At 37.9% G+C, this 20,970-nt stretch overlaps 1 protein-coding gene and 1 pseudogene across 1 annotated transcript; both read left to right on the top strand.

Moving 5' to 3' along the window:
* Positions 1 to 3,115: 3,115 nt before the first annotated feature.
* LOC114047281 lies at positions 3,116 to 4,135 on the top strand (annotated as a pseudogene).
* Positions 4,136 to 16,995: 12,860 nt separating this feature from the next.
* Positions 16,996 to 17,943, top strand: LOC114047282 (olfactory receptor 2D2-like). The gene has a single exon (XM_027868056.1). The coding sequence runs from the start codon at positions 17,008 to 17,010 to the stop codon at positions 17,941 to 17,943; it is 936 nt and encodes a 311-aa protein (XP_027723857.1). The 5' UTR covers positions 16,996 to 17,007.
* Positions 17,944 to 20,970: the final 3,027 nt, after the last annotated feature.

Below are 20,970 nucleotides of genomic sequence, written 5' to 3' on the forward strand. Positions count from 1 at the left end.
AAAGAATCAGGCCTTATTAGAAAGGCAAGTATTTGGAAGAACCAAGGAGACTTGCTGGTGGAAAGGGATAATTTGACTTACTTTTCCACACTTCTTCTTTCTCCCAACTCTTCTTGCTATATTAGTGGTCCTTTCGCAAGACTAAACTAAGCATTTTACTTTCTCTACAAGATCCCTGCTCTTTCTATGTCAACCAACTCATTCATTGGCTATTTCTCATTCATTTGTACTATGTTTCTCATCTGAATTCTCTTTACAACATTCGAAATGCTTTCCAGGTGAGAAAACTAGATTTAGGAAAGAGGAGAGCAAAAGAAAATAGGTTTGCTGAAAGAGGGAGAGTTTGATCATGTGATTTAGCATCTTCAGCTTTGTTCTTCATTGCAAGACTCCATATCTACCAAATTGCTATCCCAGTTTCCTTCCCATGATCCCTACAAATGACTTTCATATGAACTTTAATATGGACAAATCTAAAGTCTAATGTTTGGGTTCAAACAATTGGAGGGACAAGTAGATATGAGTTGAAAAGTTATTCATGAAAAGAGACTTTGGGTTTTACTGGATTGAAACCTCAGTATTACTAAACAATGTGATATGGAAAACAAGCACAAGTCCATAGCAGGAGAACATATTCTCTCACTTTACTATTTCTTGGGTAGACTATATTTGTAGTATTGTGCACAACTTGGGGGGACTACATTTAGGAAGTATATTAACAAGGTGGAATATTTTTAGAGGTAATTAGCCATGATGGAATATGGGCTTATACCAATGCTATATGAGGACATTTTGACAGATCTGAGAATATTTGGACTGGAGAAGAAACTTGTGGGAATAGAAAGGAAGTGATGGCTTCTATCAAGTATTTTAAGGGTTTTCATGTGGAAGAGAAATTATGCCTTTTTCAAACTCAATCTTAGCAGAACTAGGATCAATAGACAAAAACTACAGAAAAGCAAATTCTTGTTCAATCTTGGTAATGATTTTCTACAGTATCCAAAAGTGGAATTAATTGTTTCATGAGATAGTGAGTTCTCCATAATTGCATGAATTTAATAACTCATTGGAGATTCTGTAAAGAACATTTCTATCCAGATATAGATTGGACTAGATGTGTTATGAAGTATCATCAAACTGTGAGAACCTATGGTTCTATGAATTTGTTCTGTTCTTTTTCCTCACATCATATCAGAGAGATAAGGCAAGTTAGAGATTTATCTTCTTCTGGATCTACCTTTCTGATTTTATAGAGCCTTGATTCTGATCAAGCTAAGTTTAGATTAGTAGTAGGAAGAAGTGGGAAAGGGAGTGGTGAGAATTATTTCATGTAGGGGGCAAATCCAAGGCAGACCCAGAACCAGAACCCAGGATTTCTAATTTTCAGTAACTTTTCCTACACTGCCCTATCCTTTCTCCATCCTGTTTACCCACCAAGAAGAATTCCTTTTCATAATGTGGTTAGTAAGGACAATTAGATCTCATTTAGCTGAATTAATTGGGGGTACTTTCACCTGAGTGAATCTGAACAGCAGAATATTTGTAAAGTAAAGCAATTTATTGCTTTCTTTTTTTAACTTATGTCACCAACTTATTTTTAATTGTTATTGAGAGCTTTTGTTTTTATATCACTCTCATTTCCCATTGCATTCTACCATTCCTTTCCTCTGCCCAGAGAACTATTCATTAAAATGAAGAATAAAAAAAGAAGAGAGAACAATAGTCCAACAAAACTAACCAATATAAACCAGAAAGTCTGAGATTATATTCAGTGTTCCACACTTACAGTCCCCAATGTTGGAAAGAAACAGAAAGATATCTGCCTTCTTATATCTCTTCTTTCAGTCCAACTTGGGGAATGAGGAATAACAATTAATGAGAAGGTGATAAGGAGGTAGATAGAGATGCTTGTGGAGATTCTGAGGAGATTTTTCCAGGAAGTCTCAAGAGCTTTGAATGTTGATGGCACTGATTTATCTAATTTTATGTCAAAATATAATCACTTCCCTTTTGCTTGACATAAATGACCTACTTGTATTATTCATAAGCTCATTAGTCCTAATTTTGGTCTCACAAATAAAAGGGGTTTTCATGAGAGAGAGAGAAGAGGGTAGACAAAAGAGCTAGAGGAACAAAGATAGATAAAGACAAAGACAGGCAGAAAAAGGGAGATATGGAGAAACAGGCAGATATACAAAGAGATGGATTTTCTGAGACAACTGAATAACAGCTCAGCAAGAAAGGAAGGAGGAAATCCCAGAAGAAGTACATGTTTGTAAGAGAAAGATACTACCTTTATTGAAATTTATTGTTGTGTAATAGTGAATGTCAGAGGAAAATTGGGGAGCCTTGAGTGTGCATGATCTTCCTTTGTAGTTAGAAAGGAAGTGATAGGGAAGAGAATAGTGTCAAATAGCTCTTCACACTGGCCATGAGGTAATTGCATCGTAACAGTTTGAAGAGCTAGGAGTGTATTAGGGTAGGTGGGAAGCAGAGAAGGCTGAGGGTAACCAGGCATTTGTATGTAAAAGGAATTTGTGAGCTTCCTGTTTGGAACTCTAGGCAATCTGTCTATATCTGTATGTATCTGCATTCATTACTTAGCACAGTGCCTAGTATATAGTAGGTGCTTAATAAATGTTTATTGATTGTTTGATTTCATTTGCATAACATGCAAAGGGTTTTGAAGAATTTGTATAGCATCTCAGACATTACAAAGGGGAACGGGTAAGACTGCATAATTAAGAGACTGGGGTTAGATATATAGATGTAGGACTCATCTTCATAGATAATAGTTAGTCATTGATGATGAAATTACCAAGAAAGCATATATAGAGGGTAAAGTGGCATGGGTGGTCAGACTGAGGAAGATTTCTGTTAAATATAAGAAGCATTTTTTTTTTAACACTTAGAACTGCCCCTGAATACAATGGCTTACTGGTGTGATAGTTTACTGCTTATTATTGTGTTCAATGACCACCTATCAGTACAGCTTTTGATAGCTGGGTAGGAGATAGGACTTTGAAGATCCCTTCTAATACTAGGATTCTATGACTCTATAGGTTACAGTCTTGTACCCAACATTTGCAATTCTTTTAAGGAACCAAAAAACAAGATGAGGGACACCAACAAGACTTGGGGGACAGAATTCTTCCTTCTGGGACTTTCTGATGACCTTCAAACCCAACTCCTACTCTTCATATTCTTTCTGATAGTCTACTCAGTTACTGCACTTGGAAACCTGCTCCTTATCTCCCTAGTTCTGATTGACTCACAGCTCCATACATCCATGTACTTTTTCCTTTGCAACTTGTCTTTGGCTGACCTGTGCTTCTCTACTTGTATTGTTCCCCAAGCTCTTGCCCACATGTTGTCCAGGAGGAAGATTATTTCCTTCTTAGATTGTACAGCTCAGCTTATTTTCTCCCTCTTTTTAGGATGTACAGAGTGTGCACTGTTAGCTGTGATGTCTTATGACCAGTACTTGGCAATCTGGGATCCCATGCACTATCCTCTCATCTTGACATGGAGACTGTATGGCCACTTGGCCTTGGGTTGCTGGGCCAGTGGTATTCTAGTGATGTTGGTTGACAATACATTCACAACATGACTTCCCTACCAAGGAGTTAATAGAATCGCTCATTTCTTTTGTGAGTCCCCACCCCTCTTGACCTTGGAATCTGCAGACACCTGTAGCTCACAGATGGCCATTTTCCTCATGGGAGTGGTGATTCTTCTCATCCCCATGACTCTGATCCTGGATCCTGGCTCTATTATAGTGACTGTTGTAAGCATGAAGACAACCACAAGGAGACTCAAGGTATTCTACACCTGTGGCTCCCACCTCCTTGTGGTCATTATTTTTTATGGGGCAGCAATCATCAACTATATGACACCTAAATCCTCTAAGAAGCAGGGGAAACTGGTGTCTGTGTTCTATGCTGTGATAAACCACATGCTTAATCTCCTCATCTGTAGCCTGAGGAACAAGCATGTGAAGAGGGCACTCAAGAATGTAGCCAAAAGAGGAAACTCTTCAGATCCTGACTGTCTCACTGTCATTAAATATAGCATTGTCTCTTCACTCCAAGGGTTACTATATCCTTTCCTACCACATGAAAAAATAGCCTTTTAATTATGACTAACATGTGAATACATGTTTATATTGCTCTGTAGTGATACCTAGAATATTTATGTGTTGTATACTTGTAATATGTGTTAGGTATAGGGAGAGGCATGGCATGATGTGTCTATCATCTTAAAGAACTAGATGAGAACTTTGTTAATGTGTAGGATTTTAGAATAGAGTCTTATTAATGTGGAATTATTACAACAGAAAATTCTACTCTAGACTTTGGGAAACAACCAGGTATAGTATAATGATGCTTGGGAACAAAAAGAAAGGATCAGGCCTTTGGGAAGTTAGGGAGGAAATACACAAAAAAAACTGGCCTACTTTTAGATTACCTTGAGTAGAAATACAGTGTCAAAAATGCATAAGGTAATCATGCCTTTATATGCTATTATAGTAAGGCCACATCTGCAATGCTCTGTTCTATACCGGACACATTACTTTTTATTATTTTACCATTTGCTTACGTTTTTGAACCTACCTAATTTCTGAACATGTTATTCTACTTTTCTCTATAACATGAACTATTCCTTATAACCAAGATTTTGGAAGAAAAAGGAAAAAAGCAATGAAGCAAAATTAATTAAAAACAGCAATGATGTCTAGTATTCCATGTAGTATTCCACATTGATAATCAGTTTCTTTAAAGAAGAAAGGAAATTATTTGTTATATACTCTTTTTCTGAGGCATAACTAGAGAATTAACAATTGTACAACTGCATTTTTTTTGATCTTTCCATCTATGTCATTGATATTACTATGTATATTGTATTTTTCTTTCTCCTTGCTTCAATCCACATGATTTATGACTTCTTATGCTTCTCTGAATTTTACAATTTATTTTAATATTTTCAATTAAAATAATTTATTTTGTCTCTCTCCATTCTCAACCTCCTTATATTTATTGAAGATAAAATCTTTATATGATACTTCTGCAAACTTGTTACACTAAAAATGTAAGAAATAGGCAGAGCCCAGGTAATGGATTTGAGGCAGTTACCCAGCTGAAATCTCCCAACATTCCCCTCTAAAAACTTAAAAATGATGCCTCAAATCAAGTTTTGGAGTGGCAGAGCCAATAAAAGGTCAGAGGGAGACATTTTCCCAGCCTAAGACATCTTAGGGAGGGAGAGAATTTGGAACTGAAAATTTTAAAAATGAATGTTATATGTTTAAAAAAGTAAGAACTATCTGAATCAGAGTAAGAATAACTATTTCTCTTAGAACTCTGAACTCTTAGCTAACCTATAAAGTGTTCCACACGAAGGGGAAGCACCTTAAAGGCACCAAACCTTACAGAAAGTACTTAAATACAAGGTAGTTAGGGAGGAAGAGCACTAGAGGTTGGAAGGGGGTCTTTAAAAAGACTTATATATAATATAGTCTTTGAGCTATGTCTTGAAGACAAAGAACAAATCTAATGGATTGCAGACATGGTGACAGCTAGCACTATGGCACAAAGATACGAAGATAGAGTGCCATATGTGAGGAACAGAAAGAAAGCCAGTTCAACTGGATTGTAGAGTGTGGGAAGGACAGTCAGGTGTAACAAGGCTGGAAAAATGAGTTGCTATCATTGTTCTACACAATGTTTACTTCCATGTTGAGCCCCATTGACTACAGTCTGAGAACAGAAAGAAGAAGATACATGCCATTAGACCCTATGAAAGACCATCATCCCCCAGATACTATAATAAATTTGTTTGGAAAGGGAAGCAGGGGAAGGTTCAGGCACAGAAGCAAAAAGACAGGCTATATGTAGTAAATAAGGGTAGTGAGGTGGCACAGTGGATACAGCTTGGAATCAGAAAGATTCATCTTCATGTATTCAAATCCAAACTCAGACACTAACTGTGTTACCCTGAGCAAGTCACTTAACCTTGTCTGCCTCAGTTCCTCACATATAAAATGAGCTAGAGAAGGAAATGGCAAACCACTCTAGTATTTTTGCCAAGAAAACTCTGAATGAGGTCACCAAGAGTTGGACTCAGCTGAAATGACCCAACAACAACATGTAGTGAATCTCTAAAGACCTGTCTTAGGAGAAAGGAAGTATAGGGTGTAAGTCCCACTGAAGTCATTTACTAGCTCAATGATCCCAAGCTAAACGTTTTAAGTTTTCTTTGCCTTTGAATCCTCATTGTTAAAATGAGAATAATAATGCCTGTGGTGCCTATGGTTTTTACCCTTTTTGTGTCATGGGTCCCTTTGGCAATTTGCTGAAGCCTATAAAGCCGTCTTGAAAGAATGTTTTTAAATGCATAAAACAAAATACATATGATTACAAAGGAAATGAATACAATTGAAATGCAGTCATCAAAATGTTTTTCAAAACAAGTTCATACAATCTTTTCCAACTCCAATGAGATACTCTAGATAAAGTCAGTGTTAAAATTCTGTCAGTTATACTTAGTTAAAAGAAATGAATGTATAAAATAGATTATAGTCTACCTACCAAAACTCATGTAGTAATCATATGAATAAAATTACAAAACACTCCATGTAAAGTCTTAATCAGAGAGGAATTAACCGCTCATGGTTGGGCCATGCTAATATAATAAAAATATTACATAGATTAATTACTTGATTCTGTGTCACAGCAATAAAACTACTAAAAGATTACTTTATAAAATTAAAAATAGGAGAGTAAAATTCACCTGAAGGAATATAAAATCAAGAATCTCAAGGGAGCCAATGGAATGAATGAATAAATATGTATGAATTTAGGGGCTAAGCCCTGTGCTAAGTACTAAGGCTATAAACAGGAAAACAATAGAGTCCCTGTTCTCAAGGAGCTCATACTATAATAAGAGAGTTTAACTGTGAGGTGGATGGCAAGTCAGTGTTTCTTACCCTCAGCCAGTCAGGTAGTAATGTCTGGATATCTAGAGGCTATAGAAAAAGGGAAGATAGTAATATCTGGTGGTCCTTCATCTCACTGAAAGAAGACATTGGCCACTACCAGCTCATCAAAGTAATGTTAACAATTGTGTTGCTTTCCCTCCTGGGGTCAGGAAAAGGATGAATTTCTGGAATTTCTTCTCACCTTTATGCTTATGGCTTCTATTTTTCTCTACCCTATTGAGAGAAATCCTTTCCCTATACTGGGGTTGCTACAGTGCACTAGTTCTGGCCAAAATCTGGTGGGAATTGGACAACAGTGGGTGAATTTGTCTTTGTGAGCTTCTCTGGCCTGCATTGCGAGCAATCCATTCTTCTATTACTACTGTATCTGACTGTTTTGCTCTTATGGGCAATGTCCTCAGCATCCCGACAATACAACTGACTCCACCTGTACAACCCCATGTACTTTTGCCTCAAGAACCTGTCCTGCTCAGAGATTCAACTTGGTCACTTTGCTCATGATTCTGGGAACCTTGTTAGTCAAGGAAATAATCATCTCTTTTCATGATTTTAAAGCTCAGATACGTTTTTCTTGCTTTGGGGGGCTGTGTGGACCATTTCTTGCCTACCAAAGCATATGACCGCTAGATGGCCATGCATAACCTTTTGCATTACCTATCATCATGGGCCACAGAGCCTGGGACTAGGGGGCTGTACCATCTGATTCTCAGGCTTTCTTTTGACCACTACATTGACCACATTGATTTCTAGCTCTCATCCTGTACTGCAAACATGATGAACCCAATTCTGTGACAGCCCCCTTGCCATTGCATTGGTCTGTATGGACATAATGTGTTTGAGCTGGAGGCACTGAGAGCCACAGTCATTAGACTTTTTTCATGTGCTTCTCCTTCATGATGGTATTGGGGTTATATGGCTGCATCCCCCCAAGATGTTAAAGGTGGCCATTGTCAATGGGGAAGCACGAGGCCTTGTTTCCCTGCTTCTTTCTTCTTGTTCTCTTTCCCCTCTTTTTGCTGTGGTGTCATCCTCCACTACACTTGGCCCTGCTGCAGTGCTTCACCTAAGAAAAAAAAAGAGCTGCTCATACTGTTCTACATAGCGGCGACTGCCTTGTTGAGTCATATTATGTACAACCTGGTGAGTAGAAAGGTGAAGGATGCATGCTGCTAGATTCTCAGAAAGGCCTGTCTCAGATATTATAATTAACTTGGTTAAAATGGGGAGTTAGTGTGGAAGGAGTCACGGACAAAAGGAAAAAGCCTGCTGGACAGAAGTCTAGCCTTGGGATCAGTCAGTCCTGGGTTCTATCCCACCTTTGCTGCTTCCTAATTGTGCGACCATGTGCATTTCACTTATCCTTTTTGTGTTGCAATTTTCTTGGCTGTAAAAAGGGAATAGTAATACCTGTAATAGCTACATCCCAAGGTAGTTGTAAAGTTCCAATTGTAATAACATAGTTGATAATATTAAGTCATTATATAAATGTCAATAGGTGAAGTTGGAGCATTACAGAGATTCTATCCCATATTCCCGTAGAAACGTGAGGAAAAGGAATGACCTGAGGAAGGAGTGCCACAGGAATTAGAGCCTGGAGGTGGCAACCTGGGAGTATTTGCACGATGTTGTCAGCTTGGAGGACTGTGAAGTGGTAAGAAGAGGCATGCCTCATCTCCATCTTGGTGGATCAAAGCCCTAGTCACTATGGGCTAGTTTCAAATCTAGAAGGCAGAAGTCATACCAAAGGGTAGAGGTTACAGGGGGGTAGATTTCAAACTTTTAATAGTAATTAGAGTTGTTCAAAAATGGAATGAGCTGCCTTAGCAGGTAGTTAATTTACCATCAGTGGAGGTCTGCAAGCAGAAATTGCATGACTACTTGTCAATTAATCAAGCATGTAAGTAAGCAATAAGCAAGCAACCTGGATATGAAAAACACTGAGGTAGGTGTTGGGGGATAGAAATAGAGAAGTGAAAGAGTCACCTGCCCTCAAAGACCTTTTATTCTAGTCAAGTCAACAAATATTTATCAAACAGCTACTACATTCCAAGTACTATACTAAGTTCTGGAAATACAAAGAAAGGGAAAACATAATCATTGCTCTCATGGAGGTCACAGTCTAATGGGGGAGACAATAGCCAAACAATCATGTACTAGATAAATTTTAGATCATCTCAGAAGCTGTAAGGGTGACCAGAAAAGACTTTCGTAGGAGCATTCTTCAAGGGAATTGTTTACAGATAAGTACATCCAAGATACACACAAAATAAATTCACAGTGATAAAAGGAGACACTGACAATTATAGTAACCAGGAAAGGTTTCTTGAAGGACATGAGTTGGACATGGGGGACAGTTTGTGGAAAAGCAAGGAGTCTGGAGATAAAGCAGTGTCTAGATCAGTTAGTAAGGTATGTTGCAGATAAGATTCATAGTTTGGGTTGGCCTAGGTGACTCCATAGACCTCAACTCTGGGATCTTCTCATTCTACTTCATGATTAAAAACATCTGAATAAAGTCAAAGCACTTAGATTGTAATATTCCACCAACCAATATGATTTATGGACTTTTCAATAGACCCTTTTTCTTTGCAGTAAAATAAAATTTTAAATCTAGCCTCTGCATTTCACAGGTTCATCTCATAAATTGATGAATAAATTTCTTGTACACAGCCAAAAAATATGTAGGCTCCTCACCTGGTCAATTACCCATACATGTAGCTACCCAAATGGACATAGAAACTATGGGGTAGGGAGAACGGAAGAGATTCAGAGTTTGGAGCCATAGATATAGATTTGAATTATCTCTACTAAAATATCTGATTGGCTACCACTGGAAAATCACTCTGAAAAGAAGCATACAGCTCTAGATCTTCCCTAATTAGTAGTAAAAATCTCCAGAGCATATTAGATACTACAGGGACCATTCCACACTATAGTCCATTTAACTAGGACCTGTCCTCATAGAATTAGGTCTTATTTTAAAGAGAAGTTCCTTGAACCACCAGAGATTTGCTGGTAGGAAGGGTGGATTTGAGTCAATTTTCCACTCTTTTTCTTCTCCCCCAACACCAGTTCCTGCCACTTTTTACCAAGATTTGAAAAGAGCACCTTGTCTCCACACAAGGTACCTGCTATTTCCATCTTCCCCATTTCTATTAACTACTTCTCATGTATCTACTCCATGTTCCCTGCTTGGACAATCTTCTCTGACTGTGAGGTGCTTTTGTGACTTCAGTGTAAGAAAGAGAGCAGAGGCAAAAGGGGTTACTGAATGAGGTTGAGTTTAATTTGGGATATTTAATGGGGCATTTGTATTCAGCTTTGTCCTTTTGTTTGAAGATCCCCTTTCCACAGATTCTGCTGCTCTAGGTTTTCTCCCTTTGGCAGTAGATCTACTCAGATGATTTCCATACAGCTGCCTCTAATTACCCACACATCTCCTCTTATATTAGTGTGGTTTGAATTCTGGGTTATCTCTTATGTCATGCAGATGTTGTTTAGGGGAAGATTTATCTATCTATCTAATCTACACACTCACCCATATATTTGCATAGGGGTTAGGGTAGGGAGATGGGTATAGGAGGATTATCTACACTTTTACTCTTTGGGATAAAACTGGGCTGGAGAAGAATGACCATTTCCTTGATATATCCTAGCTTTTGGCCAAAGCAAAAGTGAGATCTGTATACTGAAGGAGCTGGTCTTCTAGTTTCACTTAGGGAAAAATATTCCTATCTCATTCAGGTATGGAAATGATATCAAGAAGGATCGTTGACAGCACAACCTTCAATGTAGAATTCTAGACCAGGGACTGGAGGAAGAGGTAATGCCATTAAGCCTTTTGCCTCCCAGCTCTGAGTAGTCACATAATATATTAGGGTCCAACCTTGGGTTTGCATGATGGAATGGCAGTCTGATACAGTCCCACCTAGGGCCCCAAAACCTAGTTCCCTAAGATCAGAAATGAGCCCCCAAACCTCCATGTTCTTTCCCAATGTCACATACCTAGAGAACAGTGGAAAAATAATGTAACTGTGTTTATCTCATGCTAACCTGCAGAGCCACAAATAAACCTATTTACTCTCCTGGGAGACTAGGACCTAAGGTTGAATCCTTTATATGTCTGCTCAGTATCTATTGGAAAGCTCTTAGAATAATGAATTAGGCAAGAAATAGCAGTTTCAGGGCCAAGCTGATTCTTCCTCAATCCCCGCATCTCACTCTTGGTCTTTCATATGCTAAGGAGTTCATAGCTTTCCTTCAGAACATATAAGCTTTTTTCTTTGTCAAGAAACCCAAGCCTTTCTATTGCCGTACCATGCTGAATAGGCCTGACCTCATCTGATCATATAAACTAAATAGGATGAGACCTGATTAATCCTTGGGTAGACGACATTAAATATTATTCTGGCAAATTTTAAGAACACCCTCTGATGGCTTCTCCTGACTCGTTTTTTCCTTAGAAAAGCTAAGGTGCAAGAGAAATCAACTAGTAGGGAATTGGCTGCTCTGAATGGTTCCTCTCCTGAAGTTGCTCCCCATCTCTAGGATTCTATTTAACCTTTACAAATGTTCTCAATTATGATTAAAGCTTAAGAGCACTTAGGAAGATAAGCGGTGTTCACTGAGTGAACAACACATTAAGAACTATTAATAATGCATTAAGAACTATTCACCAAGAATCTCGTTACTATTTGTGACAGGTTTATTCTACTGAAAAATCTGAGGAGTGTCATAGACATTTTCAATTTCAAAAAGGACTTAGGCAAAATTTTTCATGATACCCTTATGGACAACATGGAGAGTTGCAGACTAATATAGTTAGTTGGATTGAGAACTGGTTAAATGACTGGAACCAAACAGTGGTGGCAAAAGTATCAAAATCAACATTGATTTGATATTGGAACCTTTTTCTTGTAGAAGGCCTCCAGGAAACTCTTGTTGGTGCTTAAATATTCAACACCCTTTCAATTACTTTAGTGAAGCCATAGATGGAATGCTTATCAAAGTCTTGGGTAACATAAAATGTAGAGGGATTAATAACATATCACATGACATAATTGGGATCCAAAAAATCTTGGCAAAAATAAAACAGTGAGAGAAATTTTAAAGGATAAAAGTGAATAAAGACAAATGTAAAATCCCACATTTATATTCAAATTATTGGGAACACAAGAGGGCATAGAGTAACAACTGCTCATATTAAAAAAAAAGCCTATGGGTTTTAGAACACTGCAAAGTTAATATTATTCAACAATGCCAAATGGCAACCCACAGCTAATGCATTATTAGAAACAGTATCCAGAGCATCAGGTGTTATAGTCCCATTGTAGTATTCTTTGGTTGGAGTATATCAGGAAAATTTTGTACTTTTGGGAACTATATTTTAAGAAGGACATAATTTCCTGGAGCATGTCAAGAAAATTGTGACGATAATGTTGAAAACTATTAGTCACACCAAATAAGGTTAACTTGAATGATCTGGGAATAACTAAACTGGAGGAGAGAAGACTCATGGGTGGTAGAGAAGACAAGATTCCTCTTGTCAAGTATTTTATGTGTTATAAAATGGAAGAGAAACTTTCTTTCACTTGACATACAGTCAGATTAGACCAAAGGGTAAAAGTTGTAGAAAAGCAGATTTATACTCAATATAAATAAAAACATTCTAACAATTTGAAGTATCCAAAAACGGAACAAGCTACCTCTGAAGGTACTGAGATCCTCATCACTAGGTGGTATTAAAAACTTGGGGATTTTGTAAAAAGAATTTCTATTGGAGTATAGATGTGATTAGCTAAGGTCTGAGATTTTACCCAACTATGAGATTCTCTGATTCTATGAGTATTCTTTAACTGCTCTTTCTCACATCTCAAGAAAGAAACAGGAGAAGATGAGACTTTACTTTTTCCTAGACCTACCTTTTTTGTCTTTTTGGAACCTGAATATAATCAACCTATTCTCAGGAAAAGGGAGCATGGGTGATAGAGTGAATTAGAGCACCGAGATAGCAAATATGAGGTTGAACTAGACCTAGAGGTCAAAAATATTAATGCTCAGGCAATTTTTATACATATGTCGCACCTTTGAAACATCGTTTTTTCTTTTTAGGAAGTATGATTTTTTTTTATAAAAGAGTTAAAATAGTGAAATCTCATTAAATTTAGCTAATTGAGGGCACTACCAAGATGAATGTGAACCTTAGTCTATGTGTAAATGAAATTTATTCAGCACTTTCAAATGCTCACAACTAATGCCTACTGCTAATAAAATCTTTCCAAGAAGTCCTGGGGTTGTGCTTTAATAAGCATATAAATGTAGTTATAGTTAGTGGCACTAGTTTGAACAATTAATATTCTAGAATCTGTAAAATGCGTCACTTCTTAAGGCAGTTGAACATATTCTTGACACTCCCAATTTTGTCCACATCGTTGATTCATTTCACCCTTTCTCCATAGATAACCCAAAGAGAACTTAGACCAAATCAGTTGGAACAACCACCAATTATATTTAATGCTGTCTAAATTGGTGGCATTTTCTATACAAACAGTTCCTAATTCATAAACATATTGTGCTTAGAAGTTCATTTGTGAGCCAGCACATCTATGCATTTGGTATATATGAGGAATTTTTGATCTGAAGGTTTGCTACTCTGCCAGTTGTGAATGCATTTGAATGGAATCTTAGAGGTTATAAAACACTTTCACATCTCTTATGGCAATCAAGTCTTAGGAAAATCCTAGAATAGAGCTATATCTTAGTCAATAGTTTAAAAAATAGTCTTATTAAATTGAAGGTAATAGAATGAATAAAACTGTCCTGTATTCCCAAGGTTCGTGTGAACACAAATGTACTGACTATTCTAGAGGCATCATTCTTTTTTGCAGAAAGGGCATTAATCAGGGGTTCTTAATATTTTAGGTCATTGACTCCTTTGGCAGTCTGGTGAAGCCTATGAACCCCTTCTCAAAATAATGTCTTTAAATGCATAAAGTAAAATATATAGAATTTCAAAAGAAATTAGATTGATTAGATTAAATTAATTAGATTGAAATATCATTATCAAAATATTTTACAAGTTCATAGACCCCAGATTAAATACCCCTGCCATAGAGGGATTCAGGCTCAATTACAATGGGATTGTCACAGATGCAGCTTTCAGAGTCATAAAATTCCTTTCCTGTTGGTTTTCTCACTCAGAGATTGGCTTCCTTTTTTAGGAATCAGATGAGGATTCCATAAACTAAGAGAAATATGATATAAAATGTAAGTATACATGTACTCTTCAAAAGAAGTTCCATAAGGCCTTGGCCTTTAGCAATGGACACAACATATGATAGAAGGTTATCCTCATGTAAATTATTGCAGTGATCACTAAGAGCTAATATAGTTTTATAAAAAGCAGGTATTATCAAATTATCTTCATTTGCTTTTTGGAAAGGGTAACTAGACTGGTGGATCAGGAATATGTTGTAGAAAAGTACACTTGTATTTCAGCAAAACATCTGAAAGTCTGTGATACTATTCTTCTGGATAAGATGGAAAAGCTGACTAAATAATTTTACTGCTAGATGAAATCAGAGCTGGTTGAATGACCAGATACAAAGACTAATGGGTTAATGTGATTTTGGAGGTGGGTCTTAAATTGAGTGGTCAAAATCCTATCCCTGCTCCATGATGTCAAACATTATTAATGATTTGGATAAAGATGTTTGTTATTGTTCATTCATTCAGTTGTGTCTGACTCTGTCATTCCATGGACCATACTATCCATGGAGTTTTCTTGGCAAATATACTGGAGTGGTTTGCCATTTCCTTCTCCAGGGAACTAAGGCAAACAGAGTCTGTGACTTACCCAGAATCACAAAACGAGTAAGTGTTTGAGGCTGGATTTGAACTCAGGTCTTCCTGACTCCAAACTCAACACTCTATGTACTCAACCACTTAGCTGCCTGACAGATGTTATCCTTATCAAATTTGCACATGGCACCAAGAGTGGGTAGGAAATCTACCACACATTGAATGAGAATACATGAAGATTTCAGCAGACTAGAATTATGAGCTGAAATGAGTGAAAATATATGTAATTGGAAGAAATACAAAGTTCTACATTTGGGTTAAAAAAAACTTCACAAGTACAGCATGGGAGAGGTATGGCTATACCCCCGTATACATGGAAAGTCTTGCGATTTTACTGACTACAACCCAAATGAGTCAGCAAGGTCATCCAAAAGCCAAATAATGCCCTCTTCTAGGATGCATTATGAAAGGCATAGTATCCAGAATGAGGAAGTTGATAGTCCCTCCATACTTCCTTATTCAGGCCATATCTTGTGTATTATATTTCATTCTGGATGGTGCGGTTTTGAAAAGACATTGATAACTTGAGAAGCAGAGAAACTCAGATGATGAGGGGACTGTAAGTCACACTCAGTGAGCATTGGTGGGCAAGATCACTGCTTCAGTAATCATAGTAAGTGACAAAATCTTCCTCTTCCTGAATTCTAGAAGGCTTTCCTTCTGGATCCAGAAATTTACATTTCATTCTCAGTTGGTCTCATTTCCCTAAGTTGCAGCATAGCTCCCTTTCCTGCTTCATTCCTGTCAATGATTCTATTTCATAAACAAAACAAATTTCAGAAGTTTAGGCAGGGTTGGGGAACCTGTGGCCTCGAGGCCACATATGGCCTTCTAGGTCCTGGGTGTGGCCCTTTGACTGAATCCAAATTTCACAGAACATATCCCCATAATAAAAGGATTTGTTCTGTGAAGTTTGGACTTGGTTAAAGAGCCACACCTGAGGACCTAGAGGGTCACGTTGGTGCTTGAGGACATAGGTACCCCACCCCTGGTTTAGGGTACATAGATCTAAATGATTGATTTTTTTAAGGATCTGGGTGAAGGGGAGATTTTAGTTGGAAACCCTACATTTGCTAAAAACTTAATAATAACAGAGAGAAAAGAATACAGAGTGATCAATGAGGCATCAGCTTAATGACTACTTTTGGTTCTCAAGATCCTCAACTCCTCTCGGAGTTCACAATCTAAGAGGAGAGACAACAGGCAAATTATAGACATACAAATTATATACAGAGTAAATAGAATGTAATGTCAAAAGAAGGGAGTAGAAATGAGAGGTTGGGGTGGAGAAGGGCTCTTGAAAAGGTCAGATTTGAGTCCAGTCTTAAAGGAAGCCAAGAAAATGAGACAAGCAGAGAGGGCATTGAAGGCATGGAAGACGACAAGTGAAAAGGCACCAAGTCAGGAGATGAAGTGTCATGTGCAAGGAATAAAGCCAGTGTCATTGGATCATAGAGTATGTGAAGGGGAGTGAGATGTAGCAGCAATGGCAGTAATACTTGTACTAGTAGTAATATAATAGCTAATATTTATTTAGTACTTTTAAGGTTTACAAAGTACTTGCCAAATATCACATTTTATCCTCACAACAACCCTGGGAGGTAGGTGCTATTATTATCTACATTTTACAGATGAGGAAACTGAGGTATGGAAAAGTTAAGTGATTTGCCCAGGATCACACTACAGGAGCTTCCAGTAGAGGCTTAGTCAATATCATGGCAGTTTCAGGAGAGACCAGGGAGGATAATTGCTAGTAAATGTCTAAGACTGAATTGGAACTCAGGACATAACTGACTCCAAGTCCATTGGTACCACCAGAAGACTGAAAAAGTAGGAAAGAACCATCTTTGAAAGGTTGAAATTAGCTGGCATTATTCCAACCAAAATAACTGAGATCAGTGGGTATAAATCATAGAAGGAAAGATTTCATCTCAGTTTTACAACTGTCCAGCAAAGAAATTACTTCCTCATGAAGTGGTGCCCTGCTTCTCATTGGAAGTCTTCAATGGCCACCACCAGGGAAGCTGTTGTCTGAGAGGCTAGACTAAGTAATCTTGAAGTTTCTTCTAATGCTAAGATTCTGTAATCCTATAGGTTACATCCCCATGTTAAGAAGGTGTTGGCTAATTCCTAAAGAAGGAAGGAAGAATATGAGCCAAACGAACAAGACCTGGGTAACAGAATTCCTCCTCCTTGGACTTACTGATGACCCTCAGACCCAGTTGCTGCTCTTTGTATTGTTCCTGGTGGTCTACTTGGTTACTGTGCTTGGAAACCTGCTCCTCATCTCCCTGGTTCTTTCTGACTCACAGCTTCATACACCCATGTACTTTTTTCTGTGCAACTTGTCTACAGCTGACCTCTGTTTCTCTACCACCATTGTTCCCCAAGCCCTAGTCCATATGATCTCCAGGAGAAAATTCATTTCCTTCATGGGCTGTTCAGCTCAGCTTCTTTTCATCCTCCTTTTTGGATGTACAGAATGTGCATTGTTAGCTGTGATGTCCTATGACAGGTACTTAGCTATCTGTGAGCCCATGCACTATCCTCTCATCATGACATGGAAAGTGTGTATCCAGCTTGCCTTAGGGTGCTGGGCCAGTGGAATACTAGTGTCCATGGTGGATACAACATTCACACTACGACCTCCATACCAGGGGGAGAATAGGATTCCCCATTTCTTTTGTGAGCCCCCAGCTCTCCTGGCGCTGGCATCGGCAGACACCCACAGCTCACAGATGGCCATTTTCCTTATGGGTGTGGTGATTCTTCTTGCACCTGTGACCCTGATCCTGGTCTCCTATGGATGTATCATAGTGACCGTTGTCAGGATGAAGACAACCTCAGGGAGACTCAAAGCATTCTCCACCTGTGGCTCTCACCTTATTGTAGTTGTCATTTTTTATGGGTCAGCCATAATTTCCTATATGACACCCAAGACTGCTAAGGAGCAGGGGAAGCTGGTGTCTGTGTTCTATGCAGTGATAACCCCCATGCTTAACCCTCTCATCTACAGCTTGAAGAATAAAGATGTGAAGCGGGCACTCAGAAATGCAGTTATTAAGAGACCACTGGGTAGATTCTGATATCATAATCCTTATTTGTCAGTATCCCTTATCTTAAACCCTTATTGTGTACTCCATACTTTGGAAGAAATGGCCTTTTCCTTGTCACTGAGGATAGAGAACCCTGGAGGACAGTTTGCATTGCTCTCAATTCTAGACACAATTTTTGCATATTGTACATCTGTATTATGTCTTCAATCATGGTGAGAGGTGTGAGCAGATGCATGAATCATTGTGGAGAACTGAGTGGTTTTTCTTATATGGGTGACTGAAATGAATACTATGGATGTGGAATCATAACATCAAGCATAATAATGCTTGATAGACTATAGAACATGTGGTCTGAAGCATTTTTTTACTAGCCTCTAATCTCTTAAGTAACATCATTTTCTTGAAAATATTTTTTGGTTTAAAAAACTTTCATGCTGAAGTTGCCTAATTCTTTAAATGTATGAAGTATATGACGTCAGTTTCAGTAACCCCTTACACATTGTCTACGGGTACTGTTACTCATCTTTAAAAGGGAGTAGAGTCTTGAGGAGTTACAGTTTAGCTATCATCTGTGAGGAGTCTATGAGAGGACAGAGAGTTTGTCATTCTTGAGGAATTAAGCATTAACTGTGATGATTGTAGAGAGACTTTTAAAATGGAAAGGAGAAAGAGAACTTCATTGATGAGAGAGCTGAGTTTAAAATTTATCTAACAAACAAACTCTAATAGTTCTTACTGGGCTGCTGGTAAGCAGGTAGGCACTGCTACCAGTCCCTTTTTTTGCCTCACTCCTGTGTTTGTGTGGGCAGAGCTTCCCCCAGACTTACTTCTCCTCTGGGACATTATTTTCTCTGCCCCCTTCCATCTGGGAGAATAGTTTTCTTTCAACTTCAGTTGTGACGTGAAGACATTCATGGTGGTGCCTCACTCACAAATAGTGGCTACTAACCCTTTATAAGTCTGTTGTGGTTTGGGGTGCTGGGAACCCCGAAATGTAAGGGTACAGGGCAAGTCTGCCTCAAAAAAATTTGACCACTCAAGCCTTCTTTCAGTCAAAGTAGCATAATACCAGTATGGTGGGCAAGATTCCTAGTAAATCTGCCAATTTGATGAGGATGGGACTAATATTTACCTACAAAAAAGACTGTGAGAATATCTGGATAAGATTAAGGAGTGGTAAATAGCCTAGGGTGTCCCAGGAGCAATAGAGAAAGGGTCTAGATGGGATTAAGGAGTGGTAAATGGTCTGGAGGTTCCAGGTAGAGACAGTGAAAGGAGCTAAGAGATCAGAATGCCACAGTGAAAGGGTAGTTAAAAGGATTATTGAGTATCTAGGTGGGCTGGGATGGACCAGATGCCTCAGGCAAAATACCAGTGTGGGAAAGTTAAAAGGCTGCGTTATGTGTGGGGGCTTTTAGGGGTCCCGGTCTCATTGCCCCATCAAGACTAGCTATATTCCTAGTAAAAATATTCTCAGTCTTTTCTTTAGATATGAACCCCCAATTGGTGAATACTGATAACACAGCAACTTAAATCTCCAAGCCTTTGGGATTTTCACAATCAACTACATGAAGGGAGGGAGGAAGGGGAAAAAAGTAAGAAGAGAACAAGCATTTATTAAGTGCTTACTATGTGCCAGTGTTATAGTTGTAAACTTTACAAATATTATCTTATTTGATACTTAAAACAATCCTGTGAGGTAGGTGCTATTATGTAAATATTTAAATATTTCATAATGTGAAAATTACATCAAATTAAAATGTCAGTGTCCGTAAATAAAATTGAAAACACAGCTGTGCTCAATAATTTTCATACTGTCTATGGCTGCTTTCTCACTACAATGGCAGAATTGAGTAGTTTAGGTCAATACTATATGTGACAGTCTCATATCTTCACACTGCTGCTCAGTATACTACAAATCATAGTGAAGTAGTTATAACTCAACAACATTTCAAGTGCCATGTTTATCACTGCATGACTTTTTTTTTTTACAGTACATACCCATCATGTTAAAATAAGAAAAGCAGAGAAAAGTAGATTTCTAATGTCATGTCTTTAAGGCTCAGTGGCACGTGGATTATTTTGTTATCAAATTGGATGGCAAAGTATTGTGTTTATTATACAATGACACTATGACTGTGCCAAAAAGGATATAATGTATCAAAACATTACCAAACTAAACACTCTTAACAATATTCCAAACTGACAGGAAAACAATGGCCAAAAAATTAGAAAATTTAAAATGGAATATGTCATCACAACAAAATTTCTTGACAAATATATAATATGAAAATGAGGTGAAACCAAAGTAAGTTTCTGAGTGGTTCATGTATTAGCCAAGCAAGCAAAGGAATTTACTAATGTTGTTGTTGTTGTTGTTCAGTTATGCTTAACTCTTCATGACCCCATTTGGAGCTTCCTTGCCAAGATACTGGTGTGGCTTGCCATTTCCTTCTCTAGCTCATTTTACAGATGAAGAACTAAGGCAAACAAGGTTAAGTGACTTGCCCAGAGTCACATAGCTAGTAAGTATCTGAGGTTAGATTTGAACTCAGGAAAATGAGTCTTTCTGTCTCTCTATCCACCACACCACCTGACTTTCCCTTGCCAATGATGAATTATTTAAATTATATTTGATTAAAGCAGCAAAAGGAAATATGTCCAGAGAACATAAACTTATTTAAAACTATTAATCTCTTAATCTCAGGTTGTAAACATGAAATAACATGTTCTAACATGCTCTCCACACAGGAGCATGGCTCAGCTGTCCTCCAAAGAACCAATCAACTCTCAGCCAAATGATTCTTTTCCAATCCACATGGAGACCAACAAAATAGCTGTAAAACCTTTTTGTCAGACAAAAAGGGAGAGAGGACAGGAAAAAAAAAACCAAAGCCAAAAAATTTCTCTGATGTTCTTCTGCAGGACAACAGAAATTAGGGTGTAAAGGACTTACAGCTTAAGGGAGAGTCTGAAATTCAGTTGTATTCATCCTATGAAGTGTGTTGTTCTTTTGGAAGATGCAAATGTTTGGATTTTCAGACTTTTGAGGAAAGA

This window comes from Vombatus ursinus, unplaced genomic scaffold, assembly GCF_900497805.2.
Source record: "Vombatus ursinus unplaced genomic scaffold, bare-nosed wombat genome assembly UNPS02014786.1, whole genome shotgun sequence".
Lineage (NCBI taxonomy): Eukaryota > Metazoa > Chordata > Mammalia > Diprotodontia > Vombatidae > Vombatus > Vombatus ursinus.

Excerpts from the sequence above, each read along its gene's own strand:
- LOC114047282 (XM_027868056.1), top strand. The coding sequence starts at position 17,008 with ATGAGCCAAACGAACAAGACCTGGGTAACAGAATTCCTCCTCCTTGGA.